The following is a 23,396-nucleotide window of genomic DNA, read 5'->3' on the forward strand; positions in this document are numbered from 1 at the left end:
CTAACCAGTACAATCAAGTAACTTAAATTCAATAAGCTGTCTGGGAAGAGATTGGGGTGGGTCAAAACAATTGTGTGGGTTGTGCTGTGCATGCATGTTCCCTCGTGTTTGAAAAAACAATGCAATAAATCCTAGCTATCAAGCACGACTCATCATGCTTTTGTAATAAGATGGCCATCAAATCTATTAGTCAAAGTCGTACATGGTGGGCTGTGTCCAAGACATGTTTATGGAATGCGTACGATCAAAGACTGCCTTTAATCGTCCCTTAGAAAGACGGCTTCTAAAGTCAACTCAAAAACTTATATAATAGGGAGAAAATAGGTGCTGGAAAGAAAAAAAAAAAACCTGAGGAATTTTAATAAATCTGTACTAACTTAAAGATATGATGGTGTTAATAACCAATTAAATGTTGGACTACTAATATGATACTACAACAAATTGTGTAAAGCAAAAGTTTCAAAACGGTCCCCAAGGTTTGGTTGCCTTTTGAAATACTTTTAGACTTTTCAATATAGACTTCCATTCTCTAGGTTAAATGGTGAAGTCAGGGAAGGCAAGCTCCACCTCGCCACACAATCATCGTCGTTGGCGAACATATGGTGCTGTCTTCGGTAGTTGCTAATTGTGAGAGTGGTTGTGTTAAGGATAAAAAGGGAACCCCGAGAGTATTTTGATAATTGTAAAATTTTAAATGGTTATTTTGAAAAGGCAATAAAATTGTGGAGGGCATTACAAAATTCCTTTCATAGATATAAAAAGTGCATGCATGCCACTTTAAAAATTATAGCATATATTAAGAAAAATAATAATAAACTGAAGTTTGATAATAAGATCCATAGAGATGATCCCAGAATAGTTACAAATAATATATCCTAAGTACCCTGCATTCAAGGTTGTAGCAATATAATTGCAAAATTTTGTTAACAATACAAAATTACAGTGCTTTGTTCAATGATTAAAATGCTAAAACAGTTGAGTTAAGAGGAACAAAGGTGTCAACAACATGCTCTTAGATGCCAATTTTTTTTTTCAAATATCGAGTAATAAAACCATATAATATTAAAATTCCAATAGTTGGAAAAGAAAACTCAGATAGTAATGGTGTAATTTATTTCTTGCATCTATAAACAACTACAGTTTAAGTCCAGGAATGACTTGGTCCATCTAGTGGTCCATGCACAAGTAAAACCATATATACAGTTTAGTTGCATGGATTCTTAACAATCGTAATAAAAGAAAAGGAATAGGAAATGCATATGTTTGAACCTCCTTTCATTTCATTTCTCATTTCATGTTCAACTCAAAAGTCTCCTCTTAACCCATGTCACCCTAAACCCAACCCCAAACCCAACCAAGGTTTCACATCTCTTTGATTTATAAAGGCATACAACCTGTAGCCTGCTGTTCTGCCATTTTCCTACCTATTCTCTCTTATCCGTATCTTTCAGCTCCAACCTCTTATTTCCCTGATCTATGAGTATGCCTCCTTATGCTTCAGAGCACAGAGAGATCATTCTCCATTGATGGGCTCTGAAGGAGAGGATATGGATCAGAAGGAGAAAGAAGAGGGAACATGGAAGAGACCACCCTCCTCTCTTCTTCCTCTGTTCCTCACACAGCTGCTCCCCTTTCTTCCGTTAAGAGTGCAACAAACCGAATTCTTGAAGCTAAAGTGATCACCCTCTTTGCTTCTTGAGAACTGCCTAACCATCTTCTCAGACCATCAACTACGTTGTGACGGCATGAAGAGGTCGCTTAGTTACTTGGATCATTTGATCCCCGCTGGTATAATTCAATGATCTATAGATAAATTATGAAAAGAAATTACGAAAAAGTTGAAACTTTTTAGTGTAATTGCTCTCTAACCTGGACTTGCTTGGTGAAGTAGAAGAGAGAAGCAGATTCCGGCCGTTCATGGACGAGCAAGAGGAGGACGAGAGTATGGAGGATATGTACGGCGTCGGCGGAGAGTGCGGGGCCAAGAAGCGGCGTCTGAGCGCGGAGCAAGTGAGAGAGCTGGAGAAAAACTTTGAGTTGGACAACAAGTTAGAGCCGGAGCGGAAGGTGAGGCTGGCACAGGAGCTCGGCCTTCAACCACGACAGGTGGCCGTCTGGTTCCAGAACCGCCGGGCGCGGTCGAAGACCAAGCAGCTGGAGCACGACTACGCCGCCCTCCAGGCCAACCACAACGCTCTCCGCCTCAACTGCGACGCCCTCCTCCGCGACAAGGAGTCCTTGCTTGCCAAGGTAACCCAAATCCCGATTGTCATTCCTTAGGGCTTTCCAGGAAAACCTTAATTTTGAACTCTCTAAATTGGAGGAAATCTGGACTCGTTGGCTAATCGATACAAACGCAGATCAAGGAGCTGAAAGCCAAGTTAGCGACGGAGGATCCAGCAGCTTCGGAGGCCGAAAAAAAGCCGACTTTGGCAGCAGAGGAACCTTCACCTCCAGCGTTGGCGTGCAAGGACGGGTCATGGGACAGCGACTCCAGCGCCGTCCTCAACGACGCCGTGCTCAACGACGAAGACAGCCCGCGCGGGATATCATCGTCGGATTCTGCCGCCCACATGGCGACGGCGGCGGACGGCATCATCACTTCTTTCCCCGATTCGCCGCAACAACCTTTGCTGAATCTGGATTGGAGGACGTCGAGATCCGTGGGACTAGGAGGTATTCACTACTACCAGAATCACGCAGTGAAGATGGAAGAGTTCCTCGAGGGGGAGGAGGAGTGCACCGGTTTCTTCGCCGACGAGCAAACGCCAAGTCTCAATTGGTTGTACTGGAGCTGAGTGTGCGGCGAAATTAAGAATCATAATTACGAATTAATTAAGTTGCAGATTTGAAAAAAAAATGAAATATGTGTGTAATTATGCTACTTTATTATGCAATTTAAATTGCTTGTAAAAATAGAGAGATCGAGGGGAATCTTAATAGTTTCTAAATAACAATATCCTTGATTAATTCCAAGAATAATCAATCTATCGATCATCAGAATAAATCCTACACAATCAAAACTAAAATCCCACAAGCTAAGAACTATGAGAAGAAGCTTCTTATGGGAATACAGGAATATTCAAAGTGCAGAAGAGCAGATCGAGTTGACTCCAAAATTAGTTGTTGCAGAGATCAAGCAAACTGTGATCAATTATTTCATTTGGGGATGGACTGTGGGTGGAGCCTTGCTAAGTATCCTGGCACAATCCCACTTTCATCCTGCAAAAAATAAACATTTTGATCTAAATAACTAGGAACCAATTTCTGAACAGAATCACTCTGTCGAATAAGGATGAGAAAATGCTACTAGAACAGTAGAATTCCTGAAATGGTTTTAGGAGCAACCTCAATATTGAGTATTGAGAGCCATGCCTGTGCACACAAGGATAAGCAAATCAGAGTGGGATAACCATGTATTGCTTACCTTTCCAATCTGAAGGATTCCTCATCGACAATAACTGGAGGAATATTCCAGGTACCAAATGCATGACCAGAAGTTAACCCTCCTGAAGGAAAAAAGAAATGTGAAAGTTACACCGATTAGTATCAATATCAAATACATTTGTTTGCAGTCTGTTTTGCTGAGTAAAATTACCTTCTCTTGTAGCTTCTTCACATCTTCTCCAATAATTTGTTGACAATTCCTGATCCAAAGTCCTCGACAGGCACTCATATTTCTTTTCGGCATCGGTAATACGTTGTGCCTAGTGAAAAGGATTAAAATGCTGATCAACTTGTGTATGCCAGATTGCCCTGCTATGTACCCTCAGAACAAACCAAGAAACCAACATATGCTTTGTTTAGTCTTAAACCTATGAACTTTCTGACGAGGACAACTTTTTCTACGTTCAAAATGCCATGTCATGTAACTTGCTGTCTACCAGATCACAAGATGCATATACATATGACACTGAAGTGAATTTAAAAGGAATACTAACTCACCAACATACATGGTGCTGCTGAGGCTCCATATATCCAGACAAACATACGCAGTACATTGAAGCTGTTCTCCATAACATCATCCTAAATATACAAGAAATGTTTGTCCAATTGTAACTTCACAAGAGTTAGATTTATCTGATCCTGACATGCTCCAATGTAATTTGATAAATATAGACACACCTCATAGTCATACCTACATTTTCAGATAATCATTAGTAAAAGATGGCCAAATAGAGGAAAAATAGTAGTAATGAATCAACAAACAGTAGTGTGTAAATAACAATAGAATATTGTGTATGTGAACTGAATGACAACTGATTTAATGGAAGTGTAACTCTGACTTGGGGAAAACTATTCCAGTCATCTCAACAATGGTATCCATAGTTTGGCAAATCTCATGATATATTATATACATATTGCCTGTTACATATTGCAAATATGAGCTAAAAACTGCCTAGAAAATACAAGTATATGCTTACCCCTACAATATTCCTAAACCATGCACTTTGTTGTTTAAATAACTGTTTATGAGTCAAGGGCATGTTCAGTAAGGTACATGGCAAAGACATGGACTTTAGTTAAACTAAAAAGTCAATGTTCCTATGACTTAAGGTTTAGAGGAAATTTTCTTATATACCACTATGGTTTACAACATCATCACAGACTTGGCAAAGGTGGACTTTCTTCACATCCAACATCCAGTGCAGGAGTTAATGGACCGTTAAGGTGGGCTAGTTAACAGATAGAAATTATTCTTCTCTTAAATCTGTCAGGATTTTGCAGCTATACTCAGGCAATTAAAAATTGAGAGAAAATGAGAAAACTGCTCCTTGCACCTTCATAGGTGTTGGAAAATCATATTAAACATCGTTCAGTTTTGCACATTTCTCAAGTGTTCACAATCAATTTGGTATGTGGCCATGAGGGTAAATGTCCTAACAAAATATAAGCTATAAGCCATATCATCAATCAATGTGCTTAAGCTAATAGCAGAAGCAATTGACAGCATATACTCACAGGTCATCTGATAGCTCAACCAAATACTCTGAAACTGATAGAAACTCCATATGTAGCTCATTAACCTTAAAAATGATAGACAACTATATTAATTAAGAATGAACAAGAAAATCACAGATCAATCTTCATATGGATAAAGGAAAAAACAGAGCTCTTGACAAATAGTTAATTGACTTATTTGAACACACAGAAATTTTCCAAGGCGATTGATACGCCATTCTATTAATATCAGATTAATGCATATTATGTCAGATACATATTCACTCTAAATTGGTTGAAGGCCAAGGACTAAAATTACATTCTGAGCTGGGGTTTTAGTCCCCAGTCAAAATGAAACAACCTCGTGTCATTTCGTCTCATGTCAGCAAATAGCTCTGGTCACTTCGACAAGTAGGAGACTAAACAAAAAGACAAGAAAGGGGGGGGGGGGGGGGGGGGGGGGGGGGGGAAGGAGTGGGAGGAAGTTCACTTACCGAAGGAGGTGTCATTGGTCTTGGGTGAGTCAAGATGAGGGCACAAAATAGGTGAAGAATGAGATTGTGGCTACAAAACAAGGGCTAGGGCTAGGACATCCCCATCTTCGGGAACAATGAGCTTGCAATGAATGGATGAAGGATGGGTTCATAGCTCGCTTGTGGATGAACTTATAGATGATGAATGAACTTGCATATTGTGAACAAACTTGAAATGGCAGATGAACACATGGGCGAACTCGTAAATGGTGTCTAAACTCACAAATGGCAAATGAACTTGCAGATGATGGACAAACTAGTGGACGAATTCGTGGATGGTGAAGGAACTCATAAAGAGTAATGAACTCACGGACGACGGACGAATTGGCAAACAAACTTGCAGATCAAGGAAAAGATCAGGAGGAAGTATCCCTCACATACCGAGGATTGTGGATCCTCTTGTGTGATGATCAGTAAGCAGAACAAAATGATTTGCGCATACTGACAGGTATAAAATGATATTGAAACATTGTGAAAACATTATAATAGTAATGAACTGTTCAACACCCATCATATGTTAAAGCACTAATCTACTTATTTCACAACTAAAGCAACCAAACTAATCAGAATTTGTAGCTAAAGACAAACACCATTCGAGTTATTGAACTATGGTAAGATAGGCTAGCTTCAAACTTAAATACCTCGGAATATCTCAAATTATTGTAAGGCAGCATTACCATGTTAAAAAGCTCGATCCAATTCAAAATGTTAAGGTGCTTACTGCTTAGATGGGAGATCTCTTGATATTAAAGAATATTTTTAAGAATCCTCATCTGGAAAATGTTAATTAAGAGGTAGAGTTTTATCCTCTCCTCGCTACCCAATCTCTTTAACAGAGCTCTCCTTGTGAGTAAATGAATATTGGGAAGAAAAAATAAAAAAATGCTGAATGTATACCATTTGTGTGGTAGTAAATGACGGACACAAATTCTAAATTCAAAATGTTAATCATTTAAACCAAAAGTGCAAATTTGAAACAATAAGATTAATTATGTCACCAGATGTAGGCTTGTGATAATGTGTACCTGTTCACCTCTCAATTGGTACAGTAACAGATTGAGAACTCTGTAATCAAATGATTTTAGATGAACTGCTTTCAGAACATCTTCAACTAGTATCTGGCAGAAAAAAAATATTAGGCATTACATGTCAGGTTGATGTTGGTGAAGGCTCAAACAAAACGGAGACTAACAGATGCCATTCAAATTATAATGTCATTCAAGCTATAATCTCATGCATGATTCAAGTTTCTTAGATTTTTACAAGTTATAATTGCATGGTCTAAGATAACAAACAAGGTAACTCTACTATTATCAATAAAGCAAGATAAATCCAGCCTTCTCATTGTAAGTACAAGCATGGAAGTAAATTGATTTTTGAAACCGATGCCAGTTCCTTTGTCATAACAAACTTTATTGTATTATGCTGTTATTTCAAAGAATGACAAACTCATCTTTAAAGTGTTCATGCTTTGAGATAATTACAAGGATTCATATTCCTGCCTAAGAAATTATCAAATTGACAATTTAGAATGCTTGGTCTGTAAAATTGTATGACTAGTCTATTATGATGATTATAAAGGGAATGGGACTGTTCAGGTATGCTCAGCTACATGAACAGAGATGGTTGTATGAAAAAGAGATAAAGAAAGACTACTACAACCCTAGTAACAGAGTCAGTAGGGCACAAGAAAAGGCAATAAAGAAAATAATTAGTGAAAACAAGAGGAGAAAGAGAACTAAATATTAAAAGGCAAAACTGAAAATGGAAAAATGAAAACTGTCAGAGATAAAAGTATTATGAATATATATATTTTTAGTCTATTATGGACTTAGGCTTACATTTATGCAATAGATTCATGGATTCTAGATCTTGAAGAAATAGAAATATTTTTTTTTAATAACTGCCACAATAGTTCTACCACCCTGTGGTTTGGTGTATAGTTATTATGCTCAAGCAGAAAAACTGCCATTGGTGGGTGAATCCAAAATGCTTCCTATTATAGTCATCTCTCCCTAACAAATTATTCTAGTTTTCCATAAGTATAACAAGCAAATAATGGATTCATACAATATCCTGACAAATCATAGCATAATATGTTCAATAAGTAATAGATAAAGAAGAGACTAGATACAACAATGAGTAACATTGCTCAAACAAATAAACAATGATTCCAAATTCAAAAAATATTTAAATGATATTTATCTCTTCCATTCTTAGTTTATTTGCATTTTTTGTACTACTCATACTATTTCCTTTCTGTGATCACCGTCTGAGCTGCATTTGATGGACAGAACATAGCAAACAAAAATAAGGAAACAAATAAGGGCCATTGATGAACCTTCTTTTTTCTTGACAAAGCATGACAAAGTTTTCTTTCAAGTGACCAGTACTCAAGACCTGAATTAAGCTCTTTTCTTATCCTATAAGAAAATTGAAAGAGAATTTTGTCAGAAGAACTTCAAAATTTTAAATATAAACTCTTGCAACAAAAGCTGCATGATAGAAGGTACCGAACCTCTCAGTTAGAAGCCCGTGAAACTGCAAAACACTAACAAGAGAGTCAAAAGGATCACCTCTGCAAAAGTTGCTCAAACTGTTTCCCAGTGTACAACCTTTAACCTTCACAGTGAAGCATTTGTTAAATCTGATGTTAGAAGTGAGAAGTTGAAGTTATGAACTAATCTACAACACCTCCAATGAAAACAAGTTAGATATTCTTGTTGACAATCTTTAGAAAAATTGATGATGCTATGAACTCTGTTCCTGGTGAAATTACCTTGGATGGGAATTGCAATTCCTTCTCATTCAATGTGTCTAGCTGCAAAGTGATAGACAAAAAGAGCAATCTACTTCATCCTTCCAAATAATTAATGCATACTTCTTTCATGGGATTCAGTATACCTGATATATGTAGCTCTCCGTGAAAGAAAGAAATGGTAAGTACTTGAATATCTCCTTTGGATCGTTACCATCTAGTCCATGAAACATGAAATAAGACCTGCACTGTAATTTTATAAGGAAATATTCAGAATGCCTTGAACCATGGGATGGCTATATATATGTTTCAACTTTCAACAAGATAGGAATGATACCAGTGTTAGTTTAATTCAACACCAGCAGTGAGTCCAACAAGGTGCATTTTCTATGATGATGATATTGATACACTGATACACATTCATAATATAGGTTGTAACAGAATTTGTCCATAACATTAATGTTCCTAGTGACTAAGGTAAGATTGCAAGTCATGTTATAGAGACCAGGACAAGGATTGACTAATCAATTAGTAAGTTTATCTTTAAAACTATTTGTACACAACTTCTCTGATATTTTAGAGATTCCAAATGATCCATCAAAAGAATAGTTCAACCAGGTAATTTGTAATGTTGCTCAAGAATTTCAAAATGGTGATACACAGAAAAATGTGAAAATTTATATCAAATTATCCCTCATGATTTTTGCAAGAAAATAAAATAAAACCTCACAATTTTTAAATTTCTATTTACAATTTGATCAATTTTCACATTTTTTGTTGTTAACTATTTTCTAGAAACTGAGAACAAAAACTGGCAAAACTGAAAATTTTCCTAAACCAAAATACAAGATATATGGTTTCTTGACCTTTCCTCTAAAATGGATTTCCTAGACAATGGAACAAAAATCTTTCCCTTACCTTCCAAATAACTCAGTATATAGATGCCAACCCTAAAGTTGTTTGGCTTTGTTATCATCTTTCTATGATTGTTTTTTATCATCTTCTAATATATTTTTCTTCATGTTGATAGTTTCCCCCATCACTCGCAACGCTTGCAGGTTATCCCTTGTGGGCTACATTAATTTTGTTACAAAGTAGATATTGAAATGTTCTAGCAGCATAACCAATAAAAAGTAGGATGAAGATAAAGGAATTAAGAAATAAATGCCTTACAAAGTCGTCTAGGGTAGAATTAGCACGTTTCATTGCATCAAGCCCGATCATAGGAGTTTCTTCAAATTGTGATTCTTGAGTATCCAAACTTTTTTGAAGAGAAGACTGCAATGGAAGTTCAGTATCAATCTGTTGGCAATCTGCACAATCAAATATTAAATGATGGACAAATTCTCACAACTAAAAATGATTCCAAAGCCTACATCAACAATATTTAAATGTGTCCTGCAGTAAAAGGCCATTCTTAGTGTATTCATAAACTCAAAAAGTAAAAGTTCAAATTCAATGTTCTAACTTAGGCATTTGATCCCTAAAAAACACTGGTATAAATAACAAACTTTAACATCAAGGTTTGCATGATATAACAAATAACCTCAAGACTCAACATATTCAATCAAAGTCATCTCAATCATAAATGGATTTCAAGCACCATCAAAAGACTATGAAACATACATTTATCACCTTTTGTTATGGACATCAAAAATAGAAATAACAACGTTAGGCCTAAAGAAGGCATATCTCAATCTTATTGAATAGAACCACACTATTTAATAAGTAAAAAATCACACAAAAATTCAGTAATAATCTGACACATTAGTATGCTTCAGTTTATCAAAAGGCCGCCGTAACATCTGGTATATTGTGGTAAAACCTAAGCACATACACACAGCAAAATAATTCCAAAGATATTGATTGAAGTTGGTGTTTTGACCAGGAGTCACTAAAAAACCAAGCAACCAATCAAAGCAGGAGAAACTTTAAGAAATTCAGATTTGGTGAAAAATAATGGTAACAAGACCCATTAAATTTCTGACTGTATCCAACGTTTGTCTTTTTATACCTTCCTCATTAGCAAAAAGAAAAACTTCATCAAGAATCTTGGGTGAAATCTGCAGAAAGGAAAAAGTGAAGCTCATTTAGGATAGTGGAAAACGAATATATGAAAAACCTGAATCTTTGAACGAAGCAAATGCAACCTTTGGTAAGAACTCAGAAATTATTTTGAGTTTCGCATCCATGGTGACAATTCCGCATGGTTTTACCTGCATTCAACTCTTTATTATGTCCATAACATACTACTATAATTTGCATGAACGACTGAGAATGTAGAAAACTATGAGCATATTGTCCTGGTCATTTGTATCTACCGTGTTATTCCCACCAGAATTCAATGCAACTTTTTTTATGATGCCCAGTTGACCATATTAAAGAAAAGATGTTTTCTTCCGTTAAATATATTCTGCAATTCTAGTTATCAAAATAATAAAAACAACATCGACGATAGAAATTATAGAGGGCCAAAGTAACTGGGAAATTTTAATTCAATTATTTTTAGAAAAAAAATTGAGAAGGAGACAAGTGGCTGGAAAACATAAAATCTCTCAACAGTTTTCCTTCACTCCATAGGTACAAGTGGGGGAAAAAAGAATCATAAAAATCCGTTCACACGTGCTTGAAGCCGCGCACACTAAACAGCCTCAGCTTACATTCATACAACGACAAGTCACTTTTTTTCTAATAAGGTATCTATCATGTGTTTCCAACCCATGGTTCAGATCAACCAGGCGATTCAAAAAACGCCAACCTTAGAACAACACCGCAGGGTTTTTCATCTCATAGAGACTCAAAATAAGCACGCAAACAAACGAAGGGGACGAAACTAAAGGAAGGAAGTGGGCAAATGTCGAGGTACCAACCAAGAAGAAAATGAAATCGGCGAGGAAGCGATCAGCGTCTGCGTGGCCGGAGGAGATGCCTCGTCCCTCCATCAAAGACAGAAGGCTTTGCACCCTTTCCAGCTTTCGCAAGGCTTCCATTCCCCTATTCTCTCTTCCCTCTTTCCTTCGACGCTTCCACCCGATCGAGAGTTCTTCTTCCTCTTCCCTTCGATGGTTCGACCCGATCGAGAGGCTCGAGGAAAGCTTCGGGCGACGAGGCCAATGGGCTTGGGCCACTTTTCGTGGGCTCCCGGCAGAACGACAAATATCCGTTCAAGTCCAAACATTGTGTAGATATTATAGTTTACCCCTGATATTTTTCTCTTTTTAAAAATATCAGTTCGAAAAATAAAATATAGGTATCCTATTTTTCCGGTGACCGAGTCGCCTCGTCAACGGCGATGACCGAGTCGTCTCGTCAACGCCGAAGTCGTAGGCTCGATCGATGCAAACACTAATTGATCTTTTTCGACACTGATGCTTACTAAAGAGAGCCAGTGGTCCATTTAGTTCAAAGTGAGGTTGGCGTGAGCGTGACATTGTTTCTTCTTTTCTTCCAAAGGGATCCTCACACTCTGTTTGGATGGGGGTGAGGGAAGGTTAACGGAAGGGGAAGAAAGGGGGAAGGGAGGGAAAGGAAAGGGAAGAGAAGTATTTATATTTTTCTTGTTTGGAAGGAAGGGAAGGTTTATTAACGTAACATATGCTACCTTGTTTGGGAGGGAGGGGAAGGAAATGAAGGTTAAATATATAAAATTATAAAAATATCCTTACAGGTTAAAATAGATCTACAATAATTTAGAAATAATTGTTCATTAGATATTTTATTTAATGGCTTATAACTATTCGTTCAATGAGTTCGTCAATCAAAATTATAAACTAAATATATAAAATGATAAAAATATTTTTATTTTTTAAAATAAATCTATATGTGAAAAAATATATATAGCCCATAAGATTAACAAAAATTAATATTTACAACTTAAATAAATAAAAAATTTAAAAAATAATAAATAAATATATAAAAAATATATGAAATTCAGAATTTGTACACTTTAGTACGATAAAAGATAAATCAACATTTATATATATATTTTTATAAAAATTTACTGATGTAAAAATTTACGACGAAGGTCGACATCGAGGAATGCGAGTGATGAGATCCTGTAACGAGTTAACGACTGCGTTATGTGACGAAGAGCAACGGTGCAAAAATCTAATAGATAAATTATTTTAATAATTAATATTTTAATATAAAGGTAAAATTGAAATAAATATGTTTTAATATTTCCTTCTCCTTTCTTACACCTCAAATCAGAGTATAAGGAATTATGTCTATTTTATGGGCATGCAAGAGGAAAGCTTCCCCTTCCTTCCTCTTCTCTCCCCTTCCCTCACTTCTTTACAAACAAGGCACCTCCTCCCAAACAAGCCGTGGGTCTGCTATGGAAATGTGCTCCTCCATATCCAAAAATAGCCCTACGCTTCCGCTCTCAAATTCTTTAAACATGGCCAAAACTGGAAAAAATCGAATCGTGATCAATCCGAGTTGACGATCTTGTGACGATCCATGGCCGCCAGCAGCGCCCCTTGCGGTCTAACCTCCCGGGCTCTGCTCGATCCCAGCGCCACCGCCACCCGCGGCCAGTTCGGGCCGCGCGCCGTCCGCCTGCCGATGCTGTCGATCGTGTCGCGGAAGAATGCTTCTTGTTGTAGTAAGTCTGCGCTCCCGGATCAGATCATTCTGGACTTCTCAGTGAAAACTTTACTGTTACACTGCATTGTACACCTTCATCTGTTTGGTAAATTGCCTGTTAGAGGAATATCCAGTAAATCGTGATTGAAGATGGAAAGTTTCATGGATTTTACTAAATTTTAGCTTCGTTGATCGGAATTTAGGCGGAACAGCAACGGGGAGTGTCGTTGCAAAGGCCACTGGAGAAACACCTGCTCAAGTCTCGAGTGAGCTTCCTGAAATTGTGACAACTGTGAAGGAAGAGGTATCAATTATGTCTTCGTCTTGTGTTTCTTTGAAATCAAATGGATTATTATGTGAACTGGATTTTGTATAAGACTTCAGATTCTTTTGGACAGTGGCAAAAACTCGACGATAAGTATGCAGTAGCTTCCCTTGCATTTGCTGGAATTATAGCTCTATGGAGTTCCACCGGCATCATTTCGGTAAGCAATGGCATACCAAAGCAAAACACAAAAATTTGGAAGTAATTAATTACTTGTGAGTTGCAAATATGGTTGTTTTTTTTCTTTGGTGATGCAAACATATGGTTGCCAACGGTACATCTTGCCATTTTTCTTATGTGTACTTTCATGTGTCTAAATCTATGCAGGCAATTGATAAGCTGCCCATAATTCCTGGTGTTCTTGAACTTATCGGAATTGGTTACACAGGGGTATGGTCTTTGACATATATCACTGTAATAATTAGGTTCTTTTTTCTCGAGGGTATTTATCCATACGAGAAGTAAATTCACTTTTATGACTAATTACTCAAGTTCTAAACTGAATGTATAGAATCTGAGATTATGAATCTTACTTTGTGTATTTTAATTAACTAGTTAGGCAAGAACAAATTCATCTGTTTCGGTACTTATCCTAAAATTATAGCTTTCTATTAGGCTCCAATATATTCAACTATTTCGACAAACAGGAAAAAATAGCTATATGGGGCCTAACCAATCCGTTGCTTGTACTTTGACAAATTTTATACTTTGAAAAAGGCACATGTAGTGGCTAAATGGAGCTGCTCATTGCTTGAGTATTTCTTCCTATTGATTTCTGGAATAGGCACATATATGCTTAATTTGTCTATTTTTATATGTAGACTTTAGTTCCGATATGGTTTTCATGACATTTGTTAAAAGAGATTCTTTCTAAATCTTATTATTTAATATTTTCAATTCGGTCATGCAGTGGTTCGTATATAACAATCTGATCTACAAGCCTGACAGGTATGCTCATAGTTTAAAAAACTTGTTCTTTACTCGCTTTTCCTAAAGCATGTTATCTTTATAATTGTATGGGAGAAACCCTTGGTCTAATTATTAAAACTTAAAATCTCCACAAATCTAATTCCTTTACAATCATTCAGTAAATCTTTATAAATGACTTAGAGATTTTATCTTTCTTTTGGCCCCTATTTACTGCTTTTGCAATAATACTGATAAACTAAACCAAGCACTATCGACCAATTTATCTTACTTTCCTTTCATATAGGAGTACATAATAAAATTTCATTCTGTAGCTCGGAAGTCTTTTTTAAACAGATCAACTCAACTAGCAAGGTTTGACCATGAAATGTTTGGAAAGATCTATCAGCGTTTAGAAACAAGGCCAAAGGAAAAACGAATAAGATGTTGGCAACATTTGCTCTAGGTGATAAAACCACTATGGCAATTCTGAGTGAGCGATTTTGATTTACGTTTCCTTTATTTGGTATGTTATAACAATCTTGGTGGTGATTACAACCATCACCATGGTGATTTGAATTCACTCTCTAGTACTTAATATCAAAACAGATCTTATATAGTTATTGTTTTAATCAACATAGTTCATTAAATTTATTCATCTATTGATCAACCATGGATCTAAATCTCACTGGTTTCATATCAAACAACCAACACTCAACAAGTCGATTCTCAAATCACCAGTCAGCAACTATACATACACATTATAAATATTGAATGTTTTAACAATTTATTTCACTACACAAAGATCATATATCATCAAAACACAAGCATAAATCATCCTCCCAACAAAAAGATCAAGAGCGGAACATGCATGATCTAGAAACTACTCACAGGATAAACACACAGCACAATAACCACCAATTAGATAAAGATTTAAAGATAAAAAAAATTCACCCACTGGGTCTTCATTATTATTGGATCCATTGTCAATCTATGATCAACATATCTACATCACTCTACATGCAACAATTAGTTCAAACTCAATCTCAACTTTCACCTTTAACTATTCATACATAGAAACATGAAGTATTATGCCTCCCACCTCCCACATTTAGGCTAGTTTACTTGGTAGAAAGAAAGGAGTAACACTTGTGAGATTGATCAACACTCAAAGTCATTAACCAACAAATTCAACACAATGGGGATGAGTACTTGAAGGTGTGGGGGATATACTCATATGAGAACACATCCTAACCTTAAGCTCTTGTGCCAATTTGTGTAAACAAATCATTTGTCACTTGTATACAATTATGTGTTATTTTCTTGGTTTATGCACAATCAACCAAGAAAAGAAAAGGTGTACACAAAATGCCACCAGAATACAATAAGAAATCGTGTATGTATATTCACCAAATTTTGCAACTGAAATTCCTTATCATGAATTTACATAGCTATTTCTACCATTGTGACCATTCAAATCAACAGCAGTTATGTTTGTACACACACGGGTCAGATAAGAAAAACAAAATAAAGAATTCGTCTACAAGGTTGCATGTAGATGTTATCATCATTTTGGCCCTCCAACAATAACAATTCATTTATGCATGCAACACAACTAGTGTCATCTATAAGACCCTATAGTCATGCATGTCAACCAATCATGATCAGTACATATTCAGTTCCCCTCACGCTCCTGCCTTTGATCAAGGGAGTTTTATCCATGTGCTTCCATCTCAGATCAAGGGAGTTTTCCTTGTGCACTACCATCTCCAATTGATGGAGCAATACAAGTTAATTGTATTTCTATTGATGGAGTATAAGTATAGGCCAACGAACTAAACATTGTGGCACAACTATATGTCAAAATCACGAACCCTATCATCTATCTTGTTCATCATAGGAGATGATTTATTGCCAAAATTAGTAATGTAATAACATGCAAGGCAACTGGATCAAAATCTTAATAAGAGTTAAGCATTCAAATCTTATCATAAAATGATTTTTGTAACATTCTACACAATTATCTCCTTGTTATCAGTGTCTAAATGTAACAAAAATAAAGGTGGTACCATGGATTACAAATCTATGAATCACAATAAGCAATGTAAGGTCAACAAGGAAATCATATTATACATAGAAGAATCAGAAGAAATGACGAGTTGTTTAACATCCAACGCCAACCCAACAACTTACTTTTGATTAAACCTTGACTCTTTTTCAGTTATCTACATATGAAAACTATAACTCTACTAGAGTTGATAATTCTTTAACACATTCTTTTTATCACAATCGTGAATCTCAATATAGATAACTCAAACTCATTGGACTAGATGTCACAACTGACACAAACAAGTCAATTTTAGTATCGTCATCCAAACATCTGAACTCACAATTCACACATATCACCATTTCTACACATCAAGATACTCTCCTTAGAGGGCAAACCAACTACCGATCATACTCTTGCTTCAGGATCAACTCCCACCAATTACCTCATACTCTTGCTTCAAGCTTGACTTCCACCAATTACATCATACTTTTATTCAAAATACCTCTTTGCAAAATTAAGGCAGTGACATGAACATAGAGATGTCAAATAGGTCTTTAGTTTCAATACTGGAAAAATCATTATTTTGAGAATTAAAGGTAAATATCCTACCAACACTAGAAGAGACACATTTTCATCACTCTAAACAAAGGGGTCTATTATAGTTCAACTCTATCAAATACATCCAAACCCATCTTAGGGACATCCAAAGAGAAGGAAGAGGTATTTGCCTACCTTCGTAGATGTTGTTCATGACTCAACTAGTCATAGGGCACAAGTTATCGGTTGATCTTTGACTCATTGTGAAGGAATAATCACTTCCTACAACAATGAAGGGAATACCACAATAAGTTCAACTGAGCCCAACCCACTAAGCTACCATCTAACAAGTAGGCAAGAGAAAATTACCAATTAGGAGAGTAAACTTAAGGAGAAAGACCACTACAAAAAGAGTTGTTGAACTGATCTCTTGTTAGCACAAAAAGGATTTGGTAGGAGGAGCAAATCCATCAACAACAACAACAACAACAACCAAGCCTTATCCCACTAAGTGGGGTCGGCTATATGGATCCTTTTACGCCATTGAGCTCTATCTCCTATTATATCATCATTTATATTTAAATAAATTTTATCTTGTTTTATTGTTGCTAACCAAGTCTTTTTTGGTCTACCTCGCCCTCGTTTGATATGCGTATTTGTCATAGTTTCACACCGCCTAACTGGAGCATTTATCGGTCGTCTAAGTATATGCCCGTACCACCTTAAACGTGTCTCACGGAGTTTTTCCTCAATAGATGCAACTCCAACTTTCTCTCTAATGCTCTCATTTCTTATTCTGTCCATCTTCGTATGTCCACACATCCATCTTAACATCCTCATCTCCGCAACTCTCATCTTTTGCTCATGTGCTCGAGTCATAGCCCAACATTCAGCGCCATATAACATGCCAGGTCTAACTGCCGTTTTATAGAACTTTCTTTTAAGTTTTAGAGGTACTTTACGATCACATAAAACACCTGATGCTCTCCTCCACTTCAACCATCCTGTTTGTATTCTATGTAAGACATCTCTCTCAATCCCTCCATCAGCTTGCAAAAATGATCCTAAATATTTAAAACTCTCAGTTCCAGACAACTCATCATCTCCTATGTTAATACTTGTCTCATTACGTTCAATATTGCTAAACTTAAATTCCATATATTCTGTCTTTACTCTACTAAGCCTAAAACCTTTCTCTTCTAGTGTTTCTCGCCAAGATTCTAATTTAGCATTTACTCCCTCACGTGTCTCATCTACCAATACAATATCATTTGCAAACAACATGCACCATGGTACGGTATCTTGAATGTGTCCAGTAAGTTCATCCATGATTAGTGTAAAAAGATAAGGACTTAGAGCTGACCCTTGATGTAACCCTATCTTTATTGGAAATGCTTCAGTTAATCCGCCTGAAGTCTTCACTCTAGTCGTTACTTCCTCATACATATCCTTAATTAGGTCAATATATACTACGCTAACACCCCTCTTTTCTAGAATCCTCCATATAATTTCCCTTGGGACTCTATCATAAGTTTTTTCTAAATCAACAAATATCATATGTAGATCTTGCTTTTGCCCCCGATACTTTTCAATTAGTTGCCTGAGAAGATGTATAGCTTCTATTGTCGACCTACCAGGCATAAACCCAAATTGATTTTCGGTGACCATAGTCTCTTTCCTTAATCGTTTTTCTATTACTCTTTCCCAAAGTTTCATGGTATGACTCATTAATTTAATGCCCCTATAATTTGCACAATTTTGTACGTCCCCCTTATTCTTATATAAGAGAATTAAAGTACTTACTCTCCATTGATCTGACATTTTCTTTGTTTTCAATATCATGTTAAATAATTTTGTAAGCCATTCAATACCTTGTTTCCCTAAGCACTTCCATACCTCTATCGGGATATCATCTGGTCCAACGGCTTTTCCATTTTTCATTCCGTTTAAAACTTGTTCTACTTCTGAAATTTGAATTCTACGATAAAAATTTAAATTTCTATACTCATTTGACCTGCTTAAATTACCTAAGTTAAGTTGATCACCTACACCTTCATTAAAAAGTTGATGAAAATACCTCTTCCACCGCTCTTTTATTTCTCCATCATTTACTAATACCCTATTGCATTCATCTTTAATACATCTTATTTGGCTAATATCTTTTGTCTTCCTCTCTCTCACTTTAGCTATTTTATAAATGTCTTTTTCTCCTTCTTTTGTATCCAATTTTCGATATAACTACTCAAAAGTTGTATTTTTAGCTTCATTCACTGCTTTTTTAGCCTCTTTCTTAGCTAATGTATATTTTTTTTAAATTTTCTTCATTCTTGCAAATATATACTTTCTTATAGGCTATTCGTTTTTCCTTCACTTTTTCCTGTACTTTCTCATTCCACCACCAAGATTCTTTACTTGGTGGTACATGCCCCTTTGACTCGCCGAGTATACTCTTGGCTATTATTTTCAACTTTGATACCATTTTATCCCATGTCGTAGTAGGGTCACCGTATACTTCACCTAATACTTGTCCTTCTACCTTCTCCTTAAATATGTTGTGTTTCTCATCCTTCAACTTCCACCACTTAATTCTAGGAGTAGTGGATATTTTCTTTTTATGGATATTATGCTTAAGACGTATATCCAATACTACTAACCTATGTTGGGTAGTTAAACTTTCTCCAGGAATGACTTTACAATCTTTACAAATCTTTCTATCCCTCTTCCTAACCATAAGAAAGTCAATTTGCGATTTATTATTCCCGCTTTTAAATGTGCCTTCCATAGACAAAAGGCAATGGTCTTGACAAGATATCATATTGTTAGATGTCACCACTATGTTGGACAAAGAAAGCGTAATACTAGACCACTCTAAACAATATCTACAATGAAATTACTGTAATCAATGGGAGGAGCATTGATGCATCAATGAAGGAGGTCAGATGATCAATGGTGGTATCCTACACATTGTAAAAACCACATTGAAGTCATACATGCTCTTGGCAACCGCTACTAGCTTCACCGTTATTAGAGATGGATGCACATTAAAGAGATCGCCAAGAGGTAGTGATTGTGAGGTCAAGGCCAAGGCATGTTGACTTCAAGAGGGAGGGAGATTGAGTGGTGTATAATAGAGTCAGATATTGGCCGCTGAAGAAGTCAGGGATATTTTTGTTAAACAACCGAGCAAACCTTTTTAAAATAGGGGCACTTTTGATTTGGTTTGTTTTAGGTTAGGCTGATTCAACCACAAGTCATCAATTTGAGTCCTTATAGGGCCCAACATCAATTTCAACTAACCCAAACATAAACACATCAATTAGGAGCCCAATTGCACATCAATTCGGTCCATCCACAAATTAATAACCTAAATTAGCCACACAACACTTATACTTAATTAAAACAAAATCAGATCCATGGTATTACAATAACCCTCAAGTTAGAAGATGACTAAAGAAAATTAGTTTAGAAAGAAAAAAAAAAGATTTGATAACCATGAATCTATTGACAGCTTTTATCAAACTTTTTGATACTACTCCACCATATCAACTTTTTTTCTTTTTTTTTTTTGAAAGAAAAGAAAAGATGGAACCTTCTCAGCTGCTGTTTCTCATGCTTTCATCATTATTCCTTTCTCTTCAAATATTGACTGTACAAATTTGTTTCATTTATCTGATTTGTTGTGATTGTACTAGTCATTCTTATTATTGTGACAATTAGGAAATTTAACTGGAAAATTGAATATCAGCGATTGCATTATATCTTCTACATGTGACTGATTGCAATTATCATTATAGCTTAAGAAATCAATCATTTTCATAAACTAAGAAAATTTTATTATGAAAAGTAAACAATGTTCAACTTGAAAAGACTCAATGAGATTCTCGGTGACAATATATTCAGAGAAGCTTTGATTGAAAGAGTAAAGAGCACCTATGGCGACGTCATTGGAAAGAGCAGTTGACCGCAAAGAGGATCGAATTGTATGGAAGCATGAAGCTTCACGATGAAATCGATTCTCTCTGGGAGATCTGCTTCTCGAGATATGTAGTAGAATATTTCATATTCTAGCATAATGTTTATTTCCATGATAAGATTCATGTTTGCAATGTACCAAGTACCCTGAAGTAACTTGTGTATTTTTTTAATGTTATGCAACATCCTTGTTCGTAGCTTATGTGTATCCGGATGTTCATAAGCAATATAATAAAACAAAAAGGCCAAATATATGACTTCATCTAGTAGTAACAGACACCATAATTATGATCCTCTCTAGAAATCCAGAGTACAAGTTGCAGTTTACAAGATTTGTGTTCACCAAATAATTGGCCAAAAGATTCACATAGATCAGCATTCTTCATCATAAAGTAGAGCTGCAAGATCAACAGAATCCCATATCTTCATATCCATCCGCAAAGAAGAGCCAAGTGACTCGTATGCTTGTGCATACGATACATCCGAGACTTGGGAAATATACAGCTTGTACAAGTTGCCTTCTTGAAGAGGCATTTGGAACTAACCACATTGAAACATTGCCCTAGCTATAGGTCTTTTCTAGACATCCAGTCACAACAAACATGGTTCACGATCATCATTTCTGGAGTTAATGATTAGTAACAACCTAATAGGCAACGAGAATTAAAGAGGCTAACGACTAAAATGGTTGAAATGGTAGAACGACCCCTATTTTTCTAGAGATTGTGGTCACAACTTCTACAAGTTTCTCTTCCTTTCACACCTATAAGTATGCAAGTATGCCCACCATTTACACGACCGGAAGCTATCTCTTGCTGATTTTTCACTTTCATACTCTTTGCTCACTTCATCTAATGACTTATGCATCAAAGGGGCATTGTCATATAACTTTAGAGCCCTTTGATGTTTGCTCTATTTTCCACAAGTCAAACCGTGCTATACAAGTCAGACTACACTTCCACCTTTGTAGCCACCATATCGGCAGACGTACACATCATTACTATCTAAGACATCCAACACTTAAAAGAGTATCATTTTTTTTATAGAGGCTGGAGTTTAATTGTAAGGCTCTGCCTGCTATTTGTTTTGAGGCCTTTTAGATGTGCGAAAGGACTAATTCTATTCCACGCTCACATATGAAAATTATGTTTAACTAATGCCTCTTTGAAGACTACTTTTTCCCCCTTTCAACAAGTTATAACGTACATTTTTAAATTTTTAAGGAGGTTGGAGGTGTGCTACTCAAAATGAAAATGAATATTAGAAGTTGTGATTTTTTATTTGGTCCAACATTTTCATAATTGATGATGTCTTGCAAAATATATCGTAAATAGTCTATAAATAAAATAAGGAGGGGGAAAATATATTTGTGTATTTTCTTACTTAAGGCAACAGAACCTTATATTTATACATATTTCTACATAGATTGATATAGATGAAGTGCAAAATAATAATATATGCATTGTCTTTTGATAAATACATCACTACAAGAAAATCAGGATTTAGCGACGGAATTAACGATAGAAGTTAATTTTCATCGCTAAATTAGTGACGGTTATAAAACTCTATCGCTAAATTAGCGACAGAAGTTAATTTCCATCTTTAAATTAACGACGGAAGTTTATTTTGCATTGCTATATTGGCAATGGAAATAAACATTCATCGTTAAATTAGGGATGGAATTAACTTTCATCGCTAAATTAGTGATGAATGTTTTTTCCGTCGCTAAATTAGCGACAGATTAAATTTCTATCACTAAAATCATGATTTTTAGGGTTTCCGTCCAATTCTTTTCCCCTCGCGCAGTCGATCTCTCCGTCTCCCAATCTTTGACGTTTCAATCTCCAACGTTCCTGATTCCTCGGCCTTCCTGAGTCTCCGACATTCTCGATTTTCCATGATTCCCAATCGGTAAGGTTTGATCTCCTCTCCTGTTGATTTAATTTAGGGTTTAGGGTTTGTCGGCGTCAGGCTTGGCCTAGATGTGCTTGCAGGCCTCGAGCCAGGCCTAGGCGACCTGGTTGGCATTGAGCCTGGCTTGGGCAAGCTCATCGACGTCGAGCCTGGCCTAGCCAAGTTTGTTGGGTTCGGGCTCAACCTAGCTGAGCTCGTCGCCGTCGGGGCCGACCTAGCCGAGCTCGCAGGGGTCGAGCCTGGCCTGGCCAGCTTGTCGGCATTTGTTCAAGCTTGGCCAAACTCGTTGGCATCAGGTCCGACTTGCTCGAGCTCGCCGACATCTATTCAGGCCTAGCCAAGCTCGTTGACGTCGGGCTTAGCTTGGCCGAGTTCGCTGGCGTCTGTGCAGGCTTAGCTGAGCTCGTTGGCGTCAGGCCAGGCCTGGCTTGGGCGAACTTGTCCGACCTTCTTTCTTCATGTCATGTGTGCATGTTGGTAGGATCGTAAGGTTTAGGGATTTTACGGTGTAGTGTACTTGTGTTTATTTTAATATGCAACTCCTCTCCCCGTAGTTATTCGAGAGGAATTAATTTTCGATCTCTATGGTTTCCTTCCTTAGTCTTTTTTCTATCACTCTTTCCTAAGTTGCATGATATAACTCATTAACTTTAGGGGCGTTTGGTTGGGGATTATCGTTGATAACCTTGGTTATCTGTCTAAGGTTATCAATGATAATCTTGTTTGATTCAGGTTATGATCGATTCTTACGTAAAGCAGCATTATCGCCACATCAACAAATGAGTTATAATATGAGAATGTGATTACCTTGATAGCCTAAGATTTTCTGCGATTCCGGAGATTAATGAAATATTTTTCCATGATTACCATCCG

The 23,396-nt window shown here is 36.5% G+C and overlaps 3 protein-coding genes across 6 annotated transcripts; 2 read left to right on the top strand and 1 right to left on the bottom strand.

Moving 5' to 3' along the window:
• Positions 1-1,415: 1,415 nt before the first annotated feature.
• LOC141844079 (homeobox-leucine zipper protein HOX20-like) lies at positions 1,416-2,916 on the top strand. Of its 3 annotated transcripts, none has more exons than XM_074732074.1 (3): positions 1,416-1,788; positions 1,889-2,250; positions 2,361-2,916. In XM_074732074.1, exons 1-3 carry the CDS (start codon positions 1,746-1,748, stop codon positions 2,796-2,798), a joined length of 843 nt encoding a protein of 280 aa, XP_074588175.1. In that variant the 5' UTR covers positions 1,416-1,745; the 3' UTR covers positions 2,799-2,916. The 3 variants fall into 3 exon arrangements, with proteins under 3 accessions (XP_074588175.1, XP_074588176.1, XP_074588177.1); XM_074732075.1 differs by having other exon boundaries at positions 1,892-2,250; XM_074732076.1 differs by having other exon boundaries at positions 1,416-1,753; positions 1,892-2,250.
• An 18-nt stretch (positions 2,917-2,934) lies between these two features.
• Positions 2,935-11,273, bottom strand: LOC141844078 (uncharacterized). 2 transcript variants are annotated; one of them, XM_074732072.1, is made up of 15 exons: positions 11,103-11,273; positions 10,383-10,448; positions 10,247-10,295; positions 9,406-9,545; positions 8,379-8,480; positions 8,254-8,295; positions 7,993-8,096; positions 7,816-7,897; positions 6,500-6,592; positions 4,963-5,027; positions 4,126-4,138; positions 3,946-4,026; positions 3,599-3,707; positions 3,428-3,509; positions 2,935-3,222 (listed from the first exon to the last, which is right to left on the bottom strand). In XM_074732072.1, exons 1-15 carry the CDS (start codon positions 11,220-11,222, stop codon positions 3,192-3,194), a joined length of 1,179 nt encoding a protein of 392 aa, XP_074588173.1. In that variant the 5' UTR covers positions 11,223-11,273; the 3' UTR covers positions 2,935-3,191. The 2 variants fall into 2 exon arrangements, with proteins under 2 accessions (XP_074588173.1, XP_074588174.1); XM_074732073.1 differs by lacking the exons at positions 10,383-10,448; positions 11,103-11,273 and having other exon boundaries at positions 9,406-9,510; positions 10,247-10,255.
• Positions 11,274-12,605: 1,332 nt separating this feature from the next.
• On the top strand, positions 12,606-20,815 carry LOC141844390 (protein CURVATURE THYLAKOID 1B, chloroplastic-like). The gene is made up of 6 exons (XM_074732447.1): positions 12,606-12,838; positions 13,023-13,123; positions 13,218-13,304; positions 13,472-13,534; positions 14,055-14,092; positions 20,538-20,815. The coding sequence occupies exons 1-6, from the start codon at positions 12,694-12,696 to the stop codon at positions 20,596-20,598; spliced, it is 495 nt and encodes a 164-aa protein (XP_074588548.1). The 5' UTR covers positions 12,606-12,693; the 3' UTR covers positions 20,599-20,815.
• Positions 20,816-23,396: the final 2,581 nt, after the last annotated feature.

This window comes from Curcuma longa, chromosome 13 (genome assembly GCF_044706935.1).
Source record: "Curcuma longa cultivar G26 ecotype Majalengka, Jawa Barat chromosome 13, ITB_CL_G26_1.1, whole genome shotgun sequence".
In the NCBI taxonomy this organism is placed as follows: domain Eukaryota; kingdom Viridiplantae; phylum Streptophyta; class Magnoliopsida; order Zingiberales; family Zingiberaceae; genus Curcuma; species Curcuma longa.

Coding starts and splice junctions, on each gene's coding strand:
- LOC141844390 (XM_074732447.1), top strand. CDS start 12,694: ATGGCCGCCAGCAGCGCCCCTTGCGGTCTAACCTCCCGGGCTCTGCTC. Junction 12,839..13,022: donor GAAGAATGCTTCTTGTTGTA/GTAAGTCTGCGC, acceptor ATCGGAATTTAG/GCGGAACAGCAACGGGGAGT. Junction 14,093..20,537: donor CTGATCTACAAGCCTGACAG/GTATGCTCATAG, acceptor CAATATATTCAG/AGAAGCTTTGATTGAAAGAG.
- LOC141844078 (XM_074732072.1), bottom strand. CDS start 11,222: ATGGAAGCCTTGCGAAAGCTGGAAAGGGTGCAAAGCCTTCTGTCTTTG. Junction 7,898..7,992: donor CACGGGCTTCTAACTGAGAG/GTTCGGTACCTT, acceptor ATTTTCTTATAG/GATAAGAAAAGAGCTTAATT. Junction 6,593..7,815: donor CTTTGTCAAGAAAAAAGAAG/GTTCATCAATGG, acceptor TTTTTCTGCCAG/ATACTAGTTGAAGATGTTCT.
- LOC141844079 (XM_074732074.1), top strand. CDS start 1,746: ATGAAGAGGTCGCTTAGTTACTTGGATCATTTGATCCCCGCTG. Junction 1,789..1,888: donor GGATCATTTGATCCCCGCTG/GTATAATTCAAT, acceptor TGCTTGGTGAAG/TAGAAGAGAGAAGCAGATTC. Junction 2,251..2,360: donor AGGAGTCCTTGCTTGCCAAG/GTAACCCAAATC, acceptor ATACAAACGCAG/ATCAAGGAGCTGAAAGCCAA.